Raw genomic sequence first — 23,310 nt, forward strand, 5'->3', positions numbered from 1 at the left:
CCCATTCCGAACCTCTAATACCACGGATTCTGCCTCTTATTTACTGAGCTATTTTCATTATGTTTCTGTATCAAATTAAGTCCCGGTAATTTAATTATTTACCACATGAATGGCGCCCGAACAGGGACACTTTCTCATCTCACGCGCCGGCGGTGCGTTGCAGGCCCGGTCTCCTGCCACAGCTGGACGGACAATAACGCGTACCAGCAGGATTTCCTGTGTCTCCCTCCGGTCAAGCGGGGGCGACTGAGGCTGCGATCAACACCCAGACGAGGCGGTGAGAAGTGCGAAGTATCCCGACCAGAGCCTAGCTGAGAGAGCAAGATCCGAGGTATACAGAGGCCCACCAGTTTCCGAAGTCCCAAGTCGAGTCCAGTGTCCGAAGCGTTCGAGTCGAGTCCAGTCCGGTTCAAGTTCAGTCCAGTTTCTGAGGCCTTCCGTTTCCGAGCTACCCGGTGAGTACCATTACTGGGGAGGCGTTCTGGCGTGCACATAAGTTGTGCCGGTCCAGACGGGTTTGGGTACACAAATCCGGTCTGCACTGTTTCAGCAGTGTATCTGTACTGTTTAGCAGTATATCTAGTATATCAAGTATAAAAATTCAGAATAATTCAGTTCAAGTCGAGTATCATGTTTAATGATTAAGTTTTTCTTAGATCATCGTCATCATCACTGTTGCTCAGTTAAATGTTAAATGTTTATAGTACGTTCTGCATATTGTGGTATGAATGACTGTTCATTATTGTGTTTTATTGTATTAAGTTTGTTCAAGATCAAGTAGCAGACCAGTTCTCAATATGCCGCTCTTTTCGAAACTAAGGCAGATCACAACTAGAAAAGGGGTACTCGAAGAAGCTGTTCCCATTCCTCCTAGGGACACTCCAGGGTACTTCATGTATCATAAACATGGCCTAGACGCCATATTATTTCTTGATCTATGGGTAGACTACACTAAGGAATTACCAGAAAGTCAGAGGTGGCCCGCAGCGGGGACCTGGGATGCAGAGTGCATCGTGAAAGTAGAGGAAGAATTATGGAAAAAGAAAGCTAGACAATCACAGAAAGACGCCATTGAATTATGGCGTAAAGAATCATATAGACGTACAGAAAAAGCACGTAGACAGGAAGAGAAGAGTAAAGAAAATTCAAATGAAGTCCGAGAAAATCTATTAATTGAAGAAGGTGCACGAGTGAAATCAGAACAAGTAGACAGACAAAGAAATGCCCTTATGAATGGTATGTATCCCCTTCTGGCTGAAGGATTACCTAAGGCTACTCCAGGGATACCAAAAGACTTGCCAACCCCATTATTTCCAATAAAGGTACATCCTAAGGGGCATCCTAGAACCGCAGAAGATGTTTTTCTTTCCTCATATTTAGATGACGCAGCTCCCGAGTATGCTAATCCCGCCCCACATAGATCGCCTGCCAGGGAGGTTCATCGCCAAGATCCAGTACCCGTATCCTTACAGCATCAAGTTCTGACACAAGTTCCGGCAAGCACATCTGTTTCTGCATCTGTCCCTACAGCCACTTCTATAGGTGTCACTGCCACGCCTATAGTTGCTGTATCACGTTCAACGAATCCTTTCACACCCGATACCCCAGATGGGGCTACCGGAGGTGCTACCAATATCTTTTCTACGCCACCTAGAATAAATAAACTTACTTTTCAAGAGTCAGCACATTCACGTACCCCCAAACTCATAAATGCCCGTACGCTTAAGGAACTTCTTATAGATTGTAGATATGACCCTGTGCCCGGAAAGGAGGACGAAATGACCCTAGCATCATTACGTATCAGACGAGCCGCAGTGTATTTAGGGAAATTACCAGGAATGACTGCACATCTAGATAATATATATCATTTTGTCCAAACCGGGCGAGATTCTGAATGTATTAGCAGAGCTATGGAATACCAGAAAGTGGAAATACAGGGGGAACTGTTACGTTTCCTCATAAATTGCGTAATCAGAAATCAAGACCGACCGGGGGTAGATCCGGAAATAATGCAAACTCTTACCAGATGGAGCCAGAATATATCAGAAGGGAGACATGATAAGCAAAACTGTATAATAGCCATGTGCCGAAAGATCCGTAAAGAAATAGAACGCCTACACGAAGAAAGATTAGCGGTAGACCAGTTCGAACAAAGCGAGGAAGAAGCATCAGGACTGCCCACAGGACAGTCAGAAACTATAGCCTATGTAGGTAGAAGAAGATCTTGTAATAGTACTAGATGTCTTACTGATCCGATACGTCCGATGTGTCTAGAAAATAACAGGAAATTTCAAACACCAATAATAAATATAAGGTCTAACGAGCATTCATTCCAAGCAGCAGATAAATTACTCAGAGAACGAAGGGGTTATCATTTTCTCGATTCTATGGATGAACAAGAATTAGCCAGGTCAGCCGTTCATTGGATTGACAGTCCCGGAATGTATGGTGATAATACAGTAGCACACACATTTTTGAATCTCACCCCAGATGAACAGCGTTTAGCTGGGATTTATATGATTCAACAACTCCTTATACTATATAAAAGCCAACATTCAGATCCTGGTCCCTTACCTGATATATTGACCGAATTACTCACGAATAGATGGAAAGGTTCAGGTACTAAGTTAATTAAGGAAATACTAGAATCTAGAAAGCAGTACATTCTTTTTATATGCCCAGAACATGTCTCACTGCCCATCAAGGAAAGAACCATGTATTACATGGACAGACAGAATCCCTTACGAGAAGTGCACCCAATACAGGGTGAGGACAATCAGTTTAAACGTGTATATGTGTATACGCCCATATCGAAAATAGAATTGTTGGAAATGAAGAAAGTGGTACCCAGTCATGACAAAGACCCAGCGGGTTTCCACCGAGAAATTAAAGACATGTTACTCATGGGAGAGTATACCTATCCCGACATTATGACAATATTAAAGGTATTAATGCCTGCTGGCATTTATGAAAAACTCAAGGAAAAAGAGTGGGAGGTGGGAGACCAAAAAATAGATTGGACAGCATTAGAAAATGAAGAAAAGGCCCGAGGTCCAGGTTCAGGGCTTGGGGACAAAACTAAAGCACTGCCAGGTCTACTAGTACAGGTACTGCCACGTTTATTAACCACGAAAAAGGAAGACTGGGGTGCAATTTCAGCCTGTAAACAAAAGCAAGATGAAGACACTAGTGATTTCTATGCACGATTTGAAAAATGTTTTGGTATAAATAGTGGTATAAAAGCAAGTAGCGAATCATACCCACATCTGTTTGTGACAAAATTAGTTGAAAATTCCTTGCCCCAAGTGAAGAATAGAGTATTAAAATTCGAGAGTACCTGGCAAGGTAACACTCCATCACAAATGTTCATATACACTGATTCACGTTATGCATTCGGAGTCGTACATGACTTCGGCGTGCTGTGGCGAGAGAGAGGTTATTTAACTTCTCACGGTGCCCACATTCAGCACGGACCCCTCATTCATGCCTTATTAGATGCAATACATTTACCCATTGCAATATCGATTATGAAATGCAAAGCACATACGAAAGTTACTGATATCATTTCTCAAGGCAACGATCTAGCTGATAGAACAGCTAAACGGACTGCTCAAACGCGAACATCCGATATGACAAAGACAATAGTCCCGACGCCAACACATTGTATGACGGTTAAAGATCCTACTCTTGACGTAATTGATATACAGACACATGCTACACCAGAAGAAATAAAGAAATGGACGGAATTAGGAGGGATCCAAACGGATCAAGGATGGTTGATGAAGGAAAAGTCTGTGTGGTTCCTTCCTGATTCAATGGTCCAAGTTATAATTAACACTGTACATAGTCCTGCCCATCTAGGAGAAAAAGCTATGCTAGATAGCATTCAACATATTTGGTTCAACAAGCATTTACGAGCTGCAGCCAAACAAAAGGTTCGTACCTGTCTGATCTGTTGCCAGTTCAACCCAGGAAAGAGCGTTCCCGTAGAACAGGGTGGATTTCAGCCTCCTGATCACCCTTTTGAAGTCCTCCAGATGGATTATATCCAGATGGAACGATGCAGAGGATTCAAATATGTTCTCGTAGTTGTGTGTGCTCTTTCCCGTTGGACGGAGGCATACCCGGTTTCAGATTACACTGCCCCGACTACTGCCAAACAGTTGGTTCGAGAATTCTTCCCACGATACGGTTTACCACGTGTTGTTCACTCAGATAACGGCCAGCCGTTCTCATTCGAATTAATGAAACACGTTTCACTTTTGTTAGGCTATCAGTGGAAATTCCACTGTGTCCGACACCCCGAAGCAGCAGGTCTCGTAGAAAGACATAATCAGACTCTGAAAATAAGATTATCCAAAATATGCAGAGAGAAAGGTGTCGACTGGGTAGTAGCATTACCAGTTGCACTCTTTTACACAAGAATGGTAGCACACTCTCGAACAGGGCTATCCCCGTATGAAGTGATCTTCGGCAGACCACCAAATATGTGGGGGACGCCTATACCACGCAAAATAACTGATATTGACTGTAATATGCTGACAGATTACTTGGCTTCCTTGATGTCTGCACTACAATCTTGTCGTTCACAGGTAGCTGCAGCTTTTCCTGACAACACTGAGGTGAAACCCCATGACGTGGTTCCGGGAGACTTAGTCCTCGTGAGGAACTTTGATCGAAAGACGCAGCTGGAACCTAGGTGGAGGTCACCTCAGCTGGTGTTGCTCACAACAAGAACAGCCGTGAAGATCGAAGGCAGAAAAGGATGGATTCATTCAAGTCATATCAAGAAATTTCATGGACTAAAATCAGATGTGAATAGCACACCTTGTGTGTCTTCACCCATTGACTCAAAACTTCCTTTTGTGGAAAAAAGTGACTCCGAACTTTATAAATTAAAGCTCAGGCCCAATCAGTCGAGCAATTTGATTGTTTAAGTCCTCTCCAAGGTGAAGCGGTTGAATTGTCTCTGACATGTATCCCTTGGACCTGAATAGAGAAAACACCCGAAAAATGTTGAAACGACAGGCGTACTGTAAATCACTGCGTAGTCATTGCATAGTGACGTTATTAATTCTGTTTTTCTCAAGTCTTTTAATAATTACTGCAAGTATATTGTTACACATATATTATCCTATTTCTAGACATGTTTACAATGTTACTGCTGAACATTCTTTTAGTGAATTACCTCCGCTTGAATTGTCATACAGATTTGCGCTGCGCAATAACACTTTTATTAGTATGTTACATCATTCCCATCAGGTTAGCAATGCTACAAATTGTTGGATATGTGGCCGACTCCCTCCCCATCAGAACTATAAAGGAATTCTACCTCTTTTTCCATACCCGTTCACACACAACGGCTCCTGTGGAGCATGGTTTAGCCTAATTAATTCTCTGGATTCGAATTCTGCAGTTTATCAAGATAACTGGGTATGGGGACATTTGAATTTAGTTTTACTTAAGGTCTGCTATCCTAACAAGGAGGGACTTCCCAAAAGAACAGGAACTGATCTAGAAAATGAAGTATATGGATTAGGTAATTTTACGCTTAATCTTATGATCCTAAATGTCGAATCCGAAGCTACTTCAATTTTGCCCGCTATGTCAATACTTCCAGTAAAAGGTGAATTATGTACAAGAAAGAATGGTTCCATACAAATGGGCCATAGTAAATGCACCACTGTAGTAGAATTTAGTGATCAAGGCAAGTCTACATTTAGAGCTTCCCGCCATTCCTATTTCATATGTGGTCAGACGGCATATGTACGTTTGCCTCTAGATTGGGATGGTACCTGCTACATTGGATTCCTTTTGCCACCTGTTTTCCTAGCTCCTCCTGATTATCACAGAAATATTCATTTAGTACACAATAGAGAAAGGAGAGATCTCCCAATAGTCGATTACACTGAAACAGCATGGGAAAAATACACCGATTTCAATAAAGGTTTCTTTCCCTATATAGGTACCGTTACAAATAGTAAGCTGATACGTAGATTAACTAGAACCCTTGAAGCAGTAGTGAACGAAACTATTTCCGCCTTAGGCAATTTAACAGAAGAGCAGTCTGCTATGCGGATTGTTGTGCTTCAAAATCGTCTTGTCCTTGACGTCATCCTGGCTGATAGGGGCGGAGCTTGTAGGGTCATCGGATCAAGCTGTTGCATATTCATACCAGAAAATTCGCCATCTGTATATAAGGCCATAACCCGCCTTCATAAGATTGTAAGCCAGATACACCAGAATCCAGGCACCTGGACTTGGTCCGGTTGGTTTTGGAGTGTATTATCTACCTTTGGATGGAGAGTCCTATCCTTCCTAGGTATTGGCCTTCTCATACTATTCAGTTGCTGTCTATGTCTACAATGTGGACCAGCGATTTGTGGTCTGTGTGCCACATCGTGTATTCCACATCAAGATTTTCATTCAAGATCCCGGAAGAAGAAAGAAGAACAAATGATGCTATATGAACAGATCAATGGATTAATGAAGATTGATATCTCTTGACGGGCAAGTAGGGGACAAGGAGGGAATGTGGAAATATGGATTTTTCTGGTCAGTTATGTCCCCTATCTTGGACCCCAACGGTTCTATGTGCATGTTACAAGTACATGTATGTTCCCTCCAGTTCCAGTTATGAAGACGCAAATACATGTGTGTCCACCGTTAACATGCCCTCTGTTGATCCGCCATGAATGGGCCGGATATTCCATTCCTAAGTACGAAAGGCCACCGCCTTTATATGGTTCACTTATGCCATTTTACAGTCCAGGCAAGTAGGCCCTGATTCTGTCATCGAGCTTTTCTTGCTTTCTGTCTCTGAAGCTCCAGTCCAAGCCTGCATCTGTGACCATGAACTTTGTCTCATTCTCTGCGCGGCTCACGAAGCCTGACATCAGCTTGCTGCCTGCCAAAAACTGTATTTCACCTTCGAAAATTATCTGCTCCGCTCCCTGCCCAATGCATTCCTGTCTAGTAGCTTAAGTAAACATTCTTCCAGCTACCCAGCAAAGGCCCGACTTCTCTGTCTTCATACAAGTAATTCATAGCCCTGTTACTATGGAAGATTCCGCCCTCGCATCTAGTATAGACACTTAGACGCTTGTACACGCACTAATAGTCAGTATAGTCAGTATAGAATAAGATTCCACTCGAAGAGACCTCTCTTTTGGATAACTTTGTTCTTTAAACATAGGATGTTAGATATGATTTGGGATTAGGTTGACTTGACCCTCCAGACTTCTGTCGCCACATGTAGAGCTAAATGTCAAGTCCCCTTCACCCCCTAGTTGCACGTCAATCACACGTCATACTGCTGCGCGCGCATTTCTGCCAAGTATTTCTGCTGACATTGCGAAATTCTTTCATGTGACCACCCTCTTATGACATCACATCTGATGACGTTCTGTAAACACACCCAGTTACGCCTATTTTTGCTACGTATGGATACATTATCACCACTATCAATTGTTACGCCTCTTGTATTAGCTTCACTGTAATGCTTATTGTATAAAAGTAATTGATTGTCAATAACGTATGTACTTCACTTCCTGAACCTTCGTGGTGATGGAACCTGGAGCAACCGATTATAATCGACCTCTGGAATAAAGCCCATTCCGAACCTCTAATACCACGGATTCTGCCTCTTATTTACTGAGCTATTTTCATTATGTTTCTGTATCAAATTAAGTCCCGGTAATTTAATTATTTACCACAACATCCTACTGACATAGTGTGTGATTTGTTCTTGTTAACCACCAGGTCAAGACTGGACATAAAGTTGCCGAAGGAGTCGAGTAACTTTTGCAGGGCAACTGGGGTCCTGGCTATTAGCACCGCATCATCGGCATAGAGGAGCACCGGAATTGGTGCACCCCCCATGCTCGGGATATCCTTTGAGGCAGACGTTAGGTCATCCTCCAAAGAGTTCACGTATAGCGTGAACAACATTGGCGCCAGTATACATCCCTGACGGACCCCTCTAGTTGATCTAAAACTCTCGGTACACTTTCCGTCAGTGGTCATTCTGATGCGGGCCCTCAGGTCTTTATGGAGCTCCGCCAGAAAGTGTACCAAGGAACTATCGAGGCCCATCTTCAGGAGCATTGCCCACAGCTTAGATCTATTAACAAGATCAAAGGCTGTGGACAAGTCCATGAAGCCAAGGAATACACTTCCCCTTTTGCTCTGGTATATTTAGAAATTATGAGGTGGAGATTGAGGCATTGATCCTCTGTACTCCTCCCTGACCTAAATCCGAATTGTGCCTCGGACAGGATATTGTTCCCCTTGGCCCACGCGGATATTCGCTAGGACAACCTTTCCTAGGATTTTTACTGAGGAGTCCAGCAACGATATTGGTCTGTAGCATTTTGGGTCTCCTCTCTGCCCTTTTTTAAATATTGGCACAATTGTAGCTAAAGACCAGGTCTGAGGGAATCCCACTGCGGCAGAGGCATTAAAAACTTGCTTTAAAATATTGGCCCAAAACAGCGGATTTGCCCTGAACATATCCGCTGGCACTCCATCGGGGCCCGGAGCCTTGCGTCCTGCTGTCTCCTCTATAGCTTTAAGTACCTCAATTGTATCCAATCTCACAGGCTCCAGGGGGATCTCAATAGTAGGGATTGTGAAAGGTTCCAACTCCCTATTACTATCATAAATTTTTTCAAAATGCCGAAGCCAGTCCTCCTCTGATATGTTTAGTTCCAGCACTGAGTTTTGGTCGCCTGAAAGTAAGGGGGTGTTAATAATTGACCAAAACTTAGCGCTGTTTTTTAGGGTGGCTTTATCCATTAAATCTTCCCAGGCTTTACTCTTTAGTTCATTTTTACGCAAATTAGTGGCCGTGGTGAAATCCTTTCTTAGTCGCGCCACTAACGCTTTGTCCCTTGGGCGAGTATTGAGGGCTTTCTTAAGGCGGTTGTGTGCTTTGCTACAATTGTCAAACCAGCCTTTCACCGATTTATGTTTGCCCCCCTGACCTTTAGCTGTGAGGCAAATGGACACAAACCGGCAAATACCTTCAAAGGAAGATATAATCTCCTTGCTCCCAGTTAACGGGTTGGGGCACACATTTAGCTCTTCAGAAACTGAGGAGGATAGAGTTAAGAAAAAGTTGTCCGGTACAACCATCTCCCATTTAATTCTTCTCCCCTGATCCTTATCCTTTACAGGCAATATAGACCGATGGGAGACAGCTGATTTTAACAAGAAGGAGCTATTCACTAGCTCCAAGCCCACAAGATTATGGTCACTCATAGGCATAGCAATTGCATTATATGAAATCACATAATTCAGAAAACCTCTTGAAACAAAAATAAAATCAATTATCGAATCACTAGCCCTTCCCGTATAAGTGGCAACCCGTGTACTTTTATCGTAGAATTCTGGTTCATACAGCTCATTTTCCCGTAATACATTTTCGAGCACCAAACCTTTCTGTGTATGTTCTAGGTGAGGGGGGGGGACACGCTATCTGGCCCATCTTCATCCACTAGGGCACAATGTGAGCACAAATGAACATTAAACTCGCCCATTAAAATAAATCGACACAAAGTGGATTGTTTGTCTCTGTAAAGACTTAAAAAGTCTGATAACCATGTAAAATGCACAGTTTCTGGGTGACCGTTCGGTGCATTATAGCAGTTAACAAGAAGCAATTTACAACCATCCTCTAATATTATCTCCAATACGAGGAAACTATGAGAGGCACAGTCTATCGGGGTGATTTTGCCCTTGATGTTCACCGATACCAGCGTCAAAAGACCTCCTTTGTTCCGGCCTGCGGGGGAAGGCAAAGCAGGTACAAAATAAGATGTAAAACCGTCCAACCAGTAATCACACTCCATATCCCAAGTCTCTTGAATGGCAATGATATCGTGGCGCTTTACAAAATTTTCCCAGTTTGGGTCTCCCTTCTTAGACCGCAAACCAGCAATGTTCCAGGATAACAGTCTGACCGTGTCCCCTTTATCAATTGTGATCTCTGGTAAACTGTTATCATCCACAGCAGAAGAAGGTACATGAACCGTTGGTGTTGAATCCACTATGACATCGTCCACTGTACCCTCTCCGTCACCCCGTCAATCGCAAAGATCGAGACCTGAGAGAGCATCGAATCTGTTGTGAGTTGTAATAGGGGGACCAAAGGTAAAGAGGTTATCGCGTCCCTGAAACAAACTTTGAGGAGCCGATCTGGGCCCCACCAGGGTAAATGGACTTAGTCTTTGTCTGGGCAGGGAGGCTAAATTGACATGATTGTAGAAATACCCTAACGGGCGCACTTGAATACCATTGCTGTCCTCCATCAGAGATGCTGCCCGTAGGAGGACTGTGGCCACATGTTGTGGGTATTTAAAGTTCACGACCACACAATCCCCTCTACAAGTTTTCCTCGAGGGACCAATCCAATTCACTCTCCTAGTCGTGATAATGTCTCCAGCAAATTTAGTAGGGAAACCACATTTTGACAGTCTGGGTCATAATAAATGTGGACATACTCTTAAGTGGATACTGAAGGTGTACGACGGCATGGAGGTGGAAGTATGGGACAGAGTGACTCAGAATATGGAGCGGAAATACTTGTGCTACTATCTCCAATTCTTTTAGGGAGTGGGAAGTGCTCCCATTTGTGTATGGATTGGCTGAAACACTCATTTTACAATGACTTTACAGGAAAATCTTTTTGTAAGTTGATATTTAATACATACTAGTTACACAAAAAAGCATCCAGTCTCGTTCAATTTATATGTTCACCCTGAAAATGCATATGCAAGATTCTTCCTGGACTGACAGCTTTGACGGGACCCAAGGCAAACATTAGGATCCTTCCTCTTTTTTCACTCGTATGTCTCCAGAATGAACATCCCAGCAGACATTTCTCGCTCATCCTGGACATCAAGGTTGTTGTTGTAGAGACTCCCAACCCATCCCTCACAGAAATTAAGGTGTACGGGATCAGGGATCAATGAAAGACAATCTATAGCAAAAGTCCCCAGGTGACCCAACAAATCGCTTCTGATGGAGGGGGAAGCATCACTATCTTTGTTTAAATGTTTTTTTATTGATTTTAATTTGGCATTATTCCAATGTACTTCAGGCAATATTACAATACAGTTGCTTTCGATACCAGTATTTCACCTGGATCCGCTTTCTAGTGAAACAAATCTAGATTACACAACAATACATCATAAACATAACTTGTATTTTCTCTTAATGCGAGTTTGCCTTCCTAATGGGTAGAGAATTAGACTGTTTGCAACACAACATTAATATAACTAAATGAAACCTCACATGGACTCCTGTGTTTGAAATTATAATATTTGAACATAGTAACACAATGCACTTCCAATATCAATAAATTGCAAGTTCTGTTTGCTCGCTTGCACACAGCGCTTAGGCACGTTTTGATAGTGCTGTACCCTATCCCACAGTATGCCTACTACTAAATGATTGTATGTTATGTACTGCATTAACAGTCTTGAACAGCCAGTAAAGTGTTATATGTCCATCTCCGAATACACGTTTCTAGACAAATTGTCAACACGTCTTGTGATTTAGTCATGTTTCCTGGGTCTGGCTCACATTTCGGTCAGGTGAATGAGCATGCCAATCAGTCCGGTCCTGCCATATAATGCAAAAAACTGCCAGGATCGCAACCCAGCACCCCACAAGTGGCTGTTTACGAATGCCTATCACATCCTCGCGACACAGTGCCATGCTCTCAGCCTGTGCCCAGCAGAGCAGCGATTGGAACCAGGCCTTCTCTGCAGGGGGTCAGGCAACTTCCAGCATCGAGTTAGCAGACCCGTGGCCACTATGAATCCCAGGTCTATATAACGGGATGAGACTGTTGCCTGGATCTGGGGTATAGTCCCAATATGTATACCTCCCAAGTCCAACTCAATGTACGCTCCGTGCACTGCCCTTGGGTTGTGGTGACCATTCTCCTGTATGACCAGGCAGGACCAAACCACATTAAGCAAGTCAACCCCAACTTCACTGCATCGCGGACAGCCAGCATCAGCACGGTTTAAATATTTATTTATTTTGGCCGGCGTTAGGTAGGCTCGGTGTAGTATATATAGTACTGATAAGCCGGAATCTTACGTTGCGGGGGATTCGGGCGGGACCCTTGAGGATGGCTATCTATTCACGCTCAGTGCGGAGACGCTGCAGATCTGCCTCCCAGTGAGCACATAATGAGCTCAACTGTGGCGCCGTGTGAGCTCTTAATGACTCAGCAAACCATTTGACGAGGTGTTTGCCTGTGCCCAATTCATGCAAATCTTGCACAACTAGGTGCATGGACGGTTCCTCTGCTAGGTTGCAGCATGCGATATCGCCACTGCATGCAGTAAAAATTAGCCCTGCGGCAAACCAGAGTCCCCTGTCAGCTCTTCAAACGATAGTTGTCCCTCATTGTACAAGTCTCCGACTGTCAAAACGCCAGTCTCCTCCCATTGCACTAACTCTGCTCCTGTTACAGCGCAGTGCCTCCTGGACGTGCCCAAAGCATCACTATCGTAGCGACAAGAATAAAGCAGCCTCGGGTTAAAGCGGTAATGGGACCTGATGGCACGTTGATAACGGACCCCCAGAGGATTGCTGACGTGTTTGCTGCTCATTTTGAAGAGGTCTACCGGGTCCCACAGCACTCGCAGGCCCAGTGGGCTGCTGACCTTCTGGCCACTATTAATGTAGCGTGCATATCGCCGCAAGATCGGGAGTCACTAGAAGCTGACCTCTCAGTGGTAGAAGTTCAAAAAGCAATATCGGACGTCCAGTCGGGCAAAGCGATGGGTCGTAATGGTCTGCCCATTGAACTCCTTAAACCTATGGCCGTGAAGTTGGCGCCCCACTTGCTGAACTTATACACGAATGCTACGAATTAGGCCGTTTACCGAATTAAATCCGTGATGCGGCAATCGTGGTGATCCATAAACCCGGTAAACCGGCCAAAGAATGCAAATCGTACCGTCCTATCTCGCTGTTGCCGGTGGAAGCGAAAATCCTTGCCAAGCTGGTGGCCAATCACCTACTCCACTATCTACCCAATCTGATCCATCCGGATCAGTCGGTCTTCATGCCGGGTAGAAACACTTAGGAATCTGTTGCGTCCACGGGGTGCTGGGAAGGGTTGAGACGCTCGAGGAAGAAGCAATCTTACTGTCGCTTGACGCCACCATGGCGTTTGATATGGTGGAATGGGAATACCTTTTCCCAGTACTTGCCCGTATGGGGTTGGGTCCCAAATTGATTGGGTGGATCAAGTTGTTATACGGGCAGCCCACGGCGCACTTCAGTTGCAGCCACCGCTCTGCCGCTTTCCCCTTCACTGGGCACGAGACAGGGTTGCCTGCTGTCGCCACGCCTGATTGCCATGGTACTGGAGCCCCTGGCGGTCTGGTTGAGGGGCGACCCCGAAATCCAGGGCCTCAAATGGACTCCCGATCATGAGGACCGTATATCGCTCTACGCAGACGATATATTATTATATCTGGCCTCACCGGCACGATCCCGTCGGGCTCTTCATATTTTCCACATATTCAGGGTACACTCTGGATATCGGATCAACTGGTCCAAATCGCAAATGTATGCCCTCTGGGGCGGACCCCTATCCAGCCCTAGGGGTTATGACATCCCAGTGGTCGAGCAGGGTTTTACATACTTGGGCATATTTCTCACGCCCGACGTGAATCTTTATGAACGGAACTTTAAGAAACCCCTGGAATGTCTGAGATCGAATGTCACGCACTGGAGGTCACTGCCCTTGACTGTTGGGACGCACCTCCCTGTTTAAGATGCTCGCTCTATCACGCTTTTTTGCGCCATGGAAAACGCTCCTTACCCGATCCCAGACTCCTATTCCTCTCAAATCGAGAGGGGGTGGTGCGGGGGTTGCTCTGGGACAGTCGGCCCCCCAAGAATAGCCGTAACTAACCTTACCATGGGATGGTATGACAGGGAGACTAGTAAAACAAGCATATAGAAGGGCCAAAAATAACAACCGAGAAGGACTCCTGGAACCAGCAGTAAGACCAGAACAAAAAAGAATTGTGTGTGTTACCACTTTTGGAACAGACTCAAATAGAATAAAGAAAATTGTCCTACGACATTGGAAAACCTTGAACTCAGGGGGCCTGAAACTGGAAAAACCCTTGTTTGCTTTTAAAAGAGGGAAATCTATAAAAGACTCTGTTGTACATACCCGCCCGAAGGTACCAACAAGACAAGGACAACAAAACACATTGTGGAATCTACCAGAGGTGGTCGGACATTTCCCATGTGGATCATGTAATGTGTGTCGGCTGACACAAGCCAGTAAGACGATCGACGTTGGTTTACAAACCCCTTGGGAGCAACGCTCCTTCAGCAACTGCAACAGCAAGAATGTGGTGTATGTAATGACCTGCATTTGCAACCAGAAATATGTAGGAATGACGACAAGAAAAGTCAAGGTCCGAATTAATGAACACCGTAGCACATTCAGATGTGGGAAAACGATAACAAAAATGATGCGTCACTTCCTGACCACAAAACATAATGAAAATGACTTCACATGGACAGTAATCGAAAAGTTACCGAACAACAGTACTGAAAAACAACTATTTAAATTGGAACAGCGATGGATCTACCGCATGTCTAGCACAACACAAGGATTGAATGAAGAAATACCATGGACGACCTTGAGTTAGCCCTAAATAACCATTAACTGATGGCAGACGCTGGAGGCCAATGGGCAAAAAACTTTGTTTATAATTAACATCAAAATGCTTAGACCTTAATGCAGGACATACAGTAGTCTGGCTCCCATATACCGTATTAAGAACAACTACGAGAAACGGAGAGCGAGGAACTGAACACGAGATACAATTTAGACCTACTACCAACTAAACTTTGAAAATAACAAACGCCAAAGGTCCACAGAAATGTATCAAACGGGTTATACATTGATTCCGTCATTCTCGGAGTACATTTCCAAAAAGCGTGTGTGAAATGTGTAGTGCTGGTGTATACATAATTAAAACACATGGTTTAACTCCAAATTTACACTGATGCACATAGTCCCAAAAAAGCGCTTCAGTCCCTGAACACGAACAGGAGCGCGCTAACATATGAGAGAAGGGATCGTAACAAAGGTGTTCCATAGAAAATACGAAAAAACCGCTAAAAACCACAATACCCATGATCCCGCACCTCCCGCGAGTCGAGTAGTCCTCCGAGTGACGATAGAGGATACACGCGATGGGATAGAGCGCCAGCCAAACCAATCGAGAGCAAGGTTTAAAACAAGCCGAAGAAGTGCCATCATCATTCGACGGCAGGCGAGTGGTGTACTAGGCAGATCGGCGGTGGCGGATCCTTGACGAAGTAAGTTGGGAACTTCCTGCTTCAATAGTCTTTGATCTAATATAGACCAAAGAGGGTTGGCGAGTAATATGCTAGAACCAGATTCGCTTAGTGGAACGGGAAAAGAGGACGTGAACGGGTGCTTGTATTCAAGAGGAAATAAGTGTCACACGCCCACTGTTTGTCTCTTGTATGTAAACGGTAAATCTAGCGATATCACGAGTAACACGGGAAAACGGTTCACTTTGACAACTGGAATGGGGAGGTGAACGAGTGCTCCGAACACATAGAAGACCCACTGGGCATGATGTAGCAAACCGAGGGCGGAAATTACAGAGAGAGTATGTAATTAGCCATAATACCGGAGGTATAACCACCATAGGGGGGAGAACAGAAGTGAGCGGACTTTGGTAATATTGTCTACATGAATCCCCCGTCCTTCACCCTGCGTTCACTATACAAGGGTATGTAAATAATTAATAAACTTAGTGAGAGTTCAAAGGTTGGAGACACACATCCAAACGGAAGGGAAAAGACAGGATGTTTTAAATAACTAAACCTTTGTTATTTAATGCAGTGTTTGACTACAGGACGCCACCTTTGACACACTCCAGCCTGCATGATGCTTAAATAGCATCCACCAGTAGGTGAGCAATGCACCAAGCAGGGTGCTACATTTTAAATAAAGTGTTAGTTGAATTCACACACAATAAATAGTGTTATGAGCACTCAACACGCTGCTATAACCTATGGATAAGAGCACAAAAAGACCACCCAGAAGTAGGGCACGTGTGGTCATAACTGAAACCCGAAGGGGTTGATTACACACCGATGGTTCGGAACCCATGGGTAAACAATCGCTATGTCCCCTATAAACTAAGAAGAATTTCGTGTTTTTCTACAAACATCACAAATATGGATTAGATCATCACTAAAGGCGGTGGAAGTCATTTTTTGAGGTTGCAAATGTAATGGAGATGGCATAAAAATATGTAACACGAACAAATAGTCTCACATACAATTGAATAGTGAGCACGTAGTCAGTTGGCACCAAATCACTCAATATCATTGAAAAACTTATGAGCACTATAGCTGCACAGAAGTCATGGAATACATGAACTAGAGATGCGAGTGTATATTAAAGAGATCTTTTTTACTCCTTATAGAAATACTACTGGAGTTCGAACAAAAGACATACAGGTGAGTGCACTAGGCCTCACATTTGGTGTGCACGGAACACATGTAAGAAGCCCAAATTAGGACTCATAAGTAGGCTTTATAAACACCACGCCCTGACGAAGGCCCCAGACCCGACTGGGCTATTTAGGGAGGGCCGAAACATGTTGGCATTGAGCAGAGGGTAAAATTGAACACACGAAGGTTAAAAAAAAAACCAACATTAGGCTTTTATCGATATCACAAGTGCCTCAGAATAAAGGATCAAGAGGAGGTACACTTGTAGGTATTTTTAACGAATACACCAAAAAATCTGGTTCGCCTCTTAAACCAGTGACCTACTTATCAGAACTCCCGGTATATCTATGGTTGAGTCCGCCCAGATAGTATCACCTTATCTGGGTGTGGAGGTAACGCCGATGATGAAGCATGTCACTATTATGTGAGTGAGGCGTTTCCGTCAATATCTTTGATATTCCAATTGACGCAAGTACAGTAGGACCATCTCGAAGAAACTGCACCCCCGGATGGGGAATACAGTCTCAGGCTACAGTTGTCCATAGTGAAAAAAAGTTGTATTGGGAGAACGCAACTGTTAGATTCATTCTCTCACTCTCCATACGTGAAAAAGGGGTATAGGTTTGCCAGATTTACGCCTTTACTACCAGGCGTCGCAATTGGCACCCATAAACAGATGGGTTTTCAGACCTCATGACGACCCCAATTTCTGCACAGATCACTGGCTGATGGGGAAGGAGGTAATATAAAAGGGCTCTACACGAATCATCGCAAACTGCGGTTGACAGGCCCCACGGCCCGTACGGTTGAGGTGTGGCACACGGTACAGCGCAAGTTGGGGTGGCATAACAGTCTCACGAAGGCTACTCCGCTGTGAGAGCCAGATCTCCTAGGTCACCTTAGTACATGCCCGGGATTCAACAAGTGGGACTTGATCGGGATTTCCAGGGTTGGGGACCTTTGGGTCAAGGGTAAGAAGGCCACGTTCAGACCTACAAGCGAAATATCACCTCGCCCCCACGGAGACATTTAGATATTTACAAAATCAGCCACGCGATTGACTCAGCCCTCCCCGAGATGGCCCCCTTCCAGACTCCCCCCTGGGGGATTGACTGTTACTGGATCCCATGGATCGCAAAGCGATATCCCTTACCTATAGAAAATTAGTGAATAACCGGACGGACCCGATGCTGAAATTGAGTGAGCTGGAAGCGTGACCTGGGGGCAATGGAAGAGGATGATTGGAGGGAGGCGGCGATTCCACTGAGACTCCGATTGATCCAGCTAAAGGTACTCCACAGGGTCTACTTTGATGCTGTACTGTTTCGGTTGGGTAGGAGGATGGACGCACTCTGTCTACGACACTGCAACCAGACTGGCACTTCACTCACATACTCTGGGACTGCCCCCACATTCAAGCCTATTGGGCGGATCTCTCTTGGTAAATGTCCAGGACCTGTGGTAAACCCATTCATCCCTCCCCCAAGGCTTGCCTCCTTAACATCTGGGACGCAACAGACCTCACCCAGATGGAACAATCGTGGGCGACAATTGGCTGGATCATAGCCAAACGTAATATTGCTCATAAGTGGGGTTCAGCTGCGCTACCACGGGTGAGAGACTGGGCGACCGATACGGACTATGCCATGGTGGCTGAAAAGACTGTTCAAGGGGCGCGGATGCCCCAAAAAGTGGGACAGTAAATGGGGGAAGTGGAATAAATATAGGGGCGACATATGCATTTCTCCTACGGTGGAACTTCGAAGGGAGAGGCGGACAATACGGGATGGGACAGGAGGAATCTTATCACCGGGTGGCCACCATTAGAGCACTGCGGGGTGGAAGGTGCACACCAATTCACAATGGTTTTTCTCAGCTGTTTAACTGTATCTACTGTCAAGATTGCTTGGTACCATACAAAATAATTTGTTAAGTATCCTCTTACTCTGTATAACGGATATCATTTCGAATCATTTTTTGCTTTGCCACGGATGACTAATCCCTGGAAAGTTGCTGCTTATCAATAAAAATGTTTAAAAAAAAAAAAAAAAAGAAGAATAAAGCAGCCTCAAGATGAGTGTTAGACCTGGCATTGGCGTGGGATTTCCCTGTTTTTTCGCCTTTACCTCCTGTTATTTTGCTAGGTGACGAACTTCGTTTTGCTGGTCTAGATGCTTTGGGCACTTTGCCACTGCTGTTCAGTGCCAAAGTGCAAGTGCTCCCTTTGTCAATTGTTAAGGATTGATATTTCCATGATTGTTTTTATCTGGTTTACTATTAAGTCCCAAGTACAGTGCACTGTGGGTGCCCAGGGCATGTAAACCAAATGCCGCTAGTAGGCTTGCAGCACTGATTGTTCCCCCTACACAAGCAGCTTTGCAACAAGGTCTCAGGCCTGCCATTGTGGTGCATGTGTGCAGTCTAGTACTGCCATGTCGACCTGGCAAGTGCACCAACTTGCCAGGCCCAAACCTTCCCTTTTCATACATGCGAGTCAGCCCTAAGGTAGGCCCAAGGTACCCTAGTGGGCAGGGTGCAGTGTTTGTGAAAGGTAGGACACGCCCCGATGTGTGTGGCATGCCCAGATAGTGAAATACTGCCAATTTAGTTTACTATTGTATGGCGGTCTGTCCCATAGGATAGAATGGTGAGGTTGCTCATAACATCTTAGGAGCATTACAGCCCATGGGAACAAGATATGAAGGTAAAGTTTAATATACCTGAGCTAAGAATGTTAAGATGCATCTTTTAGGGAGGGTGATTTTTACATTCTGGGTTTGAAAATACCACTTTTAGAAAGTATTTTCTTACCTAACCATCCAGTGTGCCTCTGCCGGTTTGGGTATAGACTGTACGGCTTTGGAGTGACAGGGGCTAGGGATGTGCATTTTGTTCAGACAGCCACTTGGGGGGTTGATGTGTGTCCTGCCTTTCCAGGGTGAGTCAGGTTTGGGCTGAATGTACCTGGGCTGCATTCAGAGTAGTGGGGATGAAATTATTTCACACCTGAACGGGCTAGGTCTGGCAAGGACCATGCTGTCTCCACCTCCTGACAGGAAGCAGCACCAGAGGACATAACTGGTTTTGGCTGGGCAAAGAGCTATACCACAGAGAACAAAGGATTTTAGATTATAAAAAGATGGGCCCAGACCCAGACTTTTAGATCACTTCTGGGAAATCAAGAGAAACCTTTGACAAGGAGAAGAGCTGGAGAAACTGAGAAGAAATACTGCCCCTGTGCCTTTTCCTGTTTGGGGTTGTCTTACAGTGGCTACTTTCTGCCAAGGAAAGGGAAAAAGTCTTTGCTCTGTCCTGTGTCCCCTGCTTGAGGAAGATCTCCAAGGGCTTGAAGAAGAGCGTGCCTCCTGTTCTGAAGTCTCATGGACACAGACTTCACCCCCAGCTCCCCTGAACTTCCTTGCTGGGAGTTCTGACCTGCCAAGAGGTGCCTGTAAGTGTTCTGGGCCTCTGGAGGTTGTTCTGCCGGTGTGAGATGGAAAAGCAACGCAACAATGAGAAGCGCAATGCATCCGTACCAGTTTCTGACGCAGTGCCTGTCCGCGGCTCGAGAAATCGCAACACACCTTATCGGGTGCACTGATTTGTGAAGTCAGATCACCGCACAGATTCTGACACAAGCCCTGTTGTGCAGCAGTAAGAACCCATGCATCGTCCTGGAAAGTCTCGAATCGAGGCGCTAGGTTGGTCGCTTTGTTCAAGGGAAAGCAGTAAGGAAATAACGCATCACCTCCTCACGCAGTAAGAAACAGACGCATCACCTCTCCGGTAAGGAACACACGCATCACCTAAGCGCAGCAGTAAGGAACTGATGCATCACCTCCGAAGCAAGGAACCAACGCATGACCTTCCCTGCGTGTAATGAACAGACGCATCACCTTCTCTGCGACCCTTTGTGTGCGCTACGCATCCAATGTACTTTGTGAAAAGTGTTACATGTGCAATTTGCTTTGAACTGAACTATTTCTACCATTTGAAAGTCTTACTGTATTGTGGATTTGTAGATTACTTATTTTTCTAAACTGGTGTGGTGTCCATTTGTAGTGTTTTCACTGTATTAGTGTATGTGTTCATAAATGCTTTACACACTGCCTCTGAGTTAAGCCTGTCTGCTCGTGCCAAGCTACGAAGATGTTGAGCTTGAGTTATTTTAGAAGTGTATCCTCCTTAACCTGACTAGGAAGAAGGGTCCATACTTGGACAAAGGTGCCAACCCTTGCCAACTAGAGACCCCAATTTCTAACAAGCCTACAAAATTGCTCATGGGTTGGGCGAGTCTCCTGACTTGCTTCACAAGTAACAGGGAAGAGTCTTGCAGGCCTACAACTTCCTGTCTATGTAGATTTTAAGTGCAGATATGCACTTGCCCATGTGAACCTATGACAGTAGCATCTCCCAGTAAAGGCAATACTTATGCAGGAGAATGGACAGCCGTCACAAATTCAAGAGCAGGAAGACCAGACTCGTCCACTTTTGTGAAGCAGAGCTTGTGCTCCGAACTTTACAAGGAAACACATGCAAACACTACATGTGACTGCAACAGACTTTGCTTATAAAAATACACAAGCAAGCCCATCAGCATCTGGTCTACAGGCAGCCTTTGTCAGACCATTGTTAAATGTATTGTAAACAGCCCAGAAGAATTCACTGCGTTATGGTTCGGCCTGTTCATAACCTTTGCCTCATCTTGCACACGGGCCACCTTCTAAAACAGCTATTGTATTTCAGAGATCCCTCTTTCCCATTCATAACACTCATGCGCCTTATCCCTTCACCTGCTGAAAAAGGAGTCTCCCATTTCAGCTTTATGCATCTACAGCCGATACCATAAGACATCCAGACAAACCGCAGAGGGCCAGAGAAGAAAGAAACAAACCCAAATCAGGAGTCTACCAGATCAAAGATGAGAAACACGTGACTATCCTCTGGACACTACACCTGGAAAGATTGCCCTGCAACACACAAATCATTGGCTCGCAACGCCGTCATACACGATATGACCTAAAGGGAAAAGGAGTTGGGGAGAAGGCAACTCCAAGGGAAACAGGGGTGCAGATAATGTGACAACTGGTCACCTGTTCTATCTTATGTTTAATACAAAAAAGAAAAAAAGAGATAAAAAACAGACTAGTAATTTTCAAACTGATGGTTCACGTATTGCTCTTTATTAAAGTACAATGCTACATGATCCTTAGTTACAGTGTGCAAGCTCCACCACATCTGTGCTATTATCACTCTGTACACACAACACAAGTACTGGGGGCTACAGTTGCAAGAGATCACAAGAAAGGAAGATAGGCACAAGAATGTTACACTCAAAACCTGGAGACATTACGAAGCAGCAAAGCATCTGGGAGCGATGGGTCACAGTGCAGGGTTATCCGGGTGCCCTACAGCGAGGCGAGCCTGCACGATTGTGGCGTTCTGTCCGCTGGTCCTCGAGGTGTGCGTTATCTAGTTATAGGGTGACTAGTTAAGTGCTCATGTTCCAGAACAGACCGCATCGCCCAGCCACTCTAGTTCACAACAGGTCTCCTGAAGTCTCGGCCAGCAAAACGAGCATTGCACCCTAGCTCCTCTTCAATTCTGTAACAATAGAAAAGAGGGTGACATTATGGTACGAAAAACCAGCAATCAACCAAATAAAATTAGTGCCAAGGTAGAGCGTCATCTAGAAATCAAGCCCCCCCTCCCCCCCACCCCCTTGGCCAATCACAAGGTTAGCAAGCTGAAATCTAAGAATTTAAAGTTCACACCGCTAACACTTGACATGCTGGGTTGGTCTCTAAACTGGAGTAGATTATATGCATGTCATCTTCCAGTGTCCTAGCCACCCAAACAGTTTCCTTGGCCTGGTTGAATTGCTGAACTTCGTAAGTAAGAATAAAACCTTTCATGTCTACCCATATTATATGAAGTGTGTGCTTAGACACTGGTACTTCAGGATTTACTCGTGAATGCCCAGGATTCACAGGCAGCAAGGAAACCTTCTACCTTTGGGGTTGGAGCCACGCAGGACTTTCGACTGGACATTTTCCAATCCTTTACCAGTTGGCAACAGTACCTTCATCTTGCATAAGTGTGGAGTAGGATTCTATGTATATATATTGTAGTACTAAGTGCTTTGCTATGCAGTGATAATTTACACTATTTTGACACTTCTGTGGAATTTGTAGGTGCACAACTATAAATAAAAAATTAACTAGTGTCAGCCACTCAGCACAGAACAGCTCAGAAATGTAAAACTTATGGAGGTAAAAACCCAACCTGGTCTACTTGCCCATAAACCCTGAAGTCTAAAAGTCATTCCTATTCCTTCAACTGCCTTCTAGTGAAGGTATCACTTAAATCTGCAGTCTTTCGACCCCTACAAGCTCTATTTTACATATCCCCCATGTTAATCTCCTCCTGTGAAAAACCTTTGCACATGTTTAGTTCATTGACGAAACGTACTTGGTTACCAAGGACCACACCATAGCCCTAATCAGGGTTTCCTGGTCATAATTTAGGAATACATTCAGCAGCGTGGGTTAGCATAGGCCCTCACAAAGGTAAAAACAAAGTCGCTGCACTGTTTTACACTGTCTGCAGGAGCCAAATATGATTATCTTGGTGAAGCCCATTTCATGTATTGTTATTCCTAGAGCCAGAGCATCACTTGGGTGTATTGTTGACAAGAATGATCAGTAAGCGAATTAACATGTGCTTTATGGCAATGCACAGACTTTTGCTCCTCCTACATTG

The 23,310-nt window shown here is 44.8% G+C and overlaps 1 protein-coding gene across 4 annotated transcripts in view; it reads right to left on the bottom strand.

Annotated features, from left to right (window-relative positions):
• Positions 1 to 21,709: 21,709 nt before the first annotated feature.
• ENO1 (enolase 1) overlaps positions 21,710 to 23,310 on the bottom strand; it is a 44,875-nt gene continuing 43,274 nt past the window's right edge. For all 4 annotated transcript variants that reach the window (XM_085609726.1, XM_085609729.1, XM_085609727.1 and 1 more), the window contains exon 12: positions 21,710 to 22,152. In XM_085609726.1, coding sequence (XP_085465852.1) covers positions 22,083 to 22,152 — 70 coding nt within the window. In that variant the 3' untranslated portion in view covers positions 21,710 to 22,082. The remainder of the gene's footprint in view (positions 22,153 to 23,310) is intronic.

This window comes from Triturus cristatus, chromosome 1_2 (genome assembly GCF_964204655.1).
Source record: "Triturus cristatus chromosome 1_2, aTriCri1.1, whole genome shotgun sequence".
Classification (NCBI taxonomy): domain Eukaryota; kingdom Metazoa; phylum Chordata; class Amphibia; order Caudata; family Salamandridae; genus Triturus; species Triturus cristatus.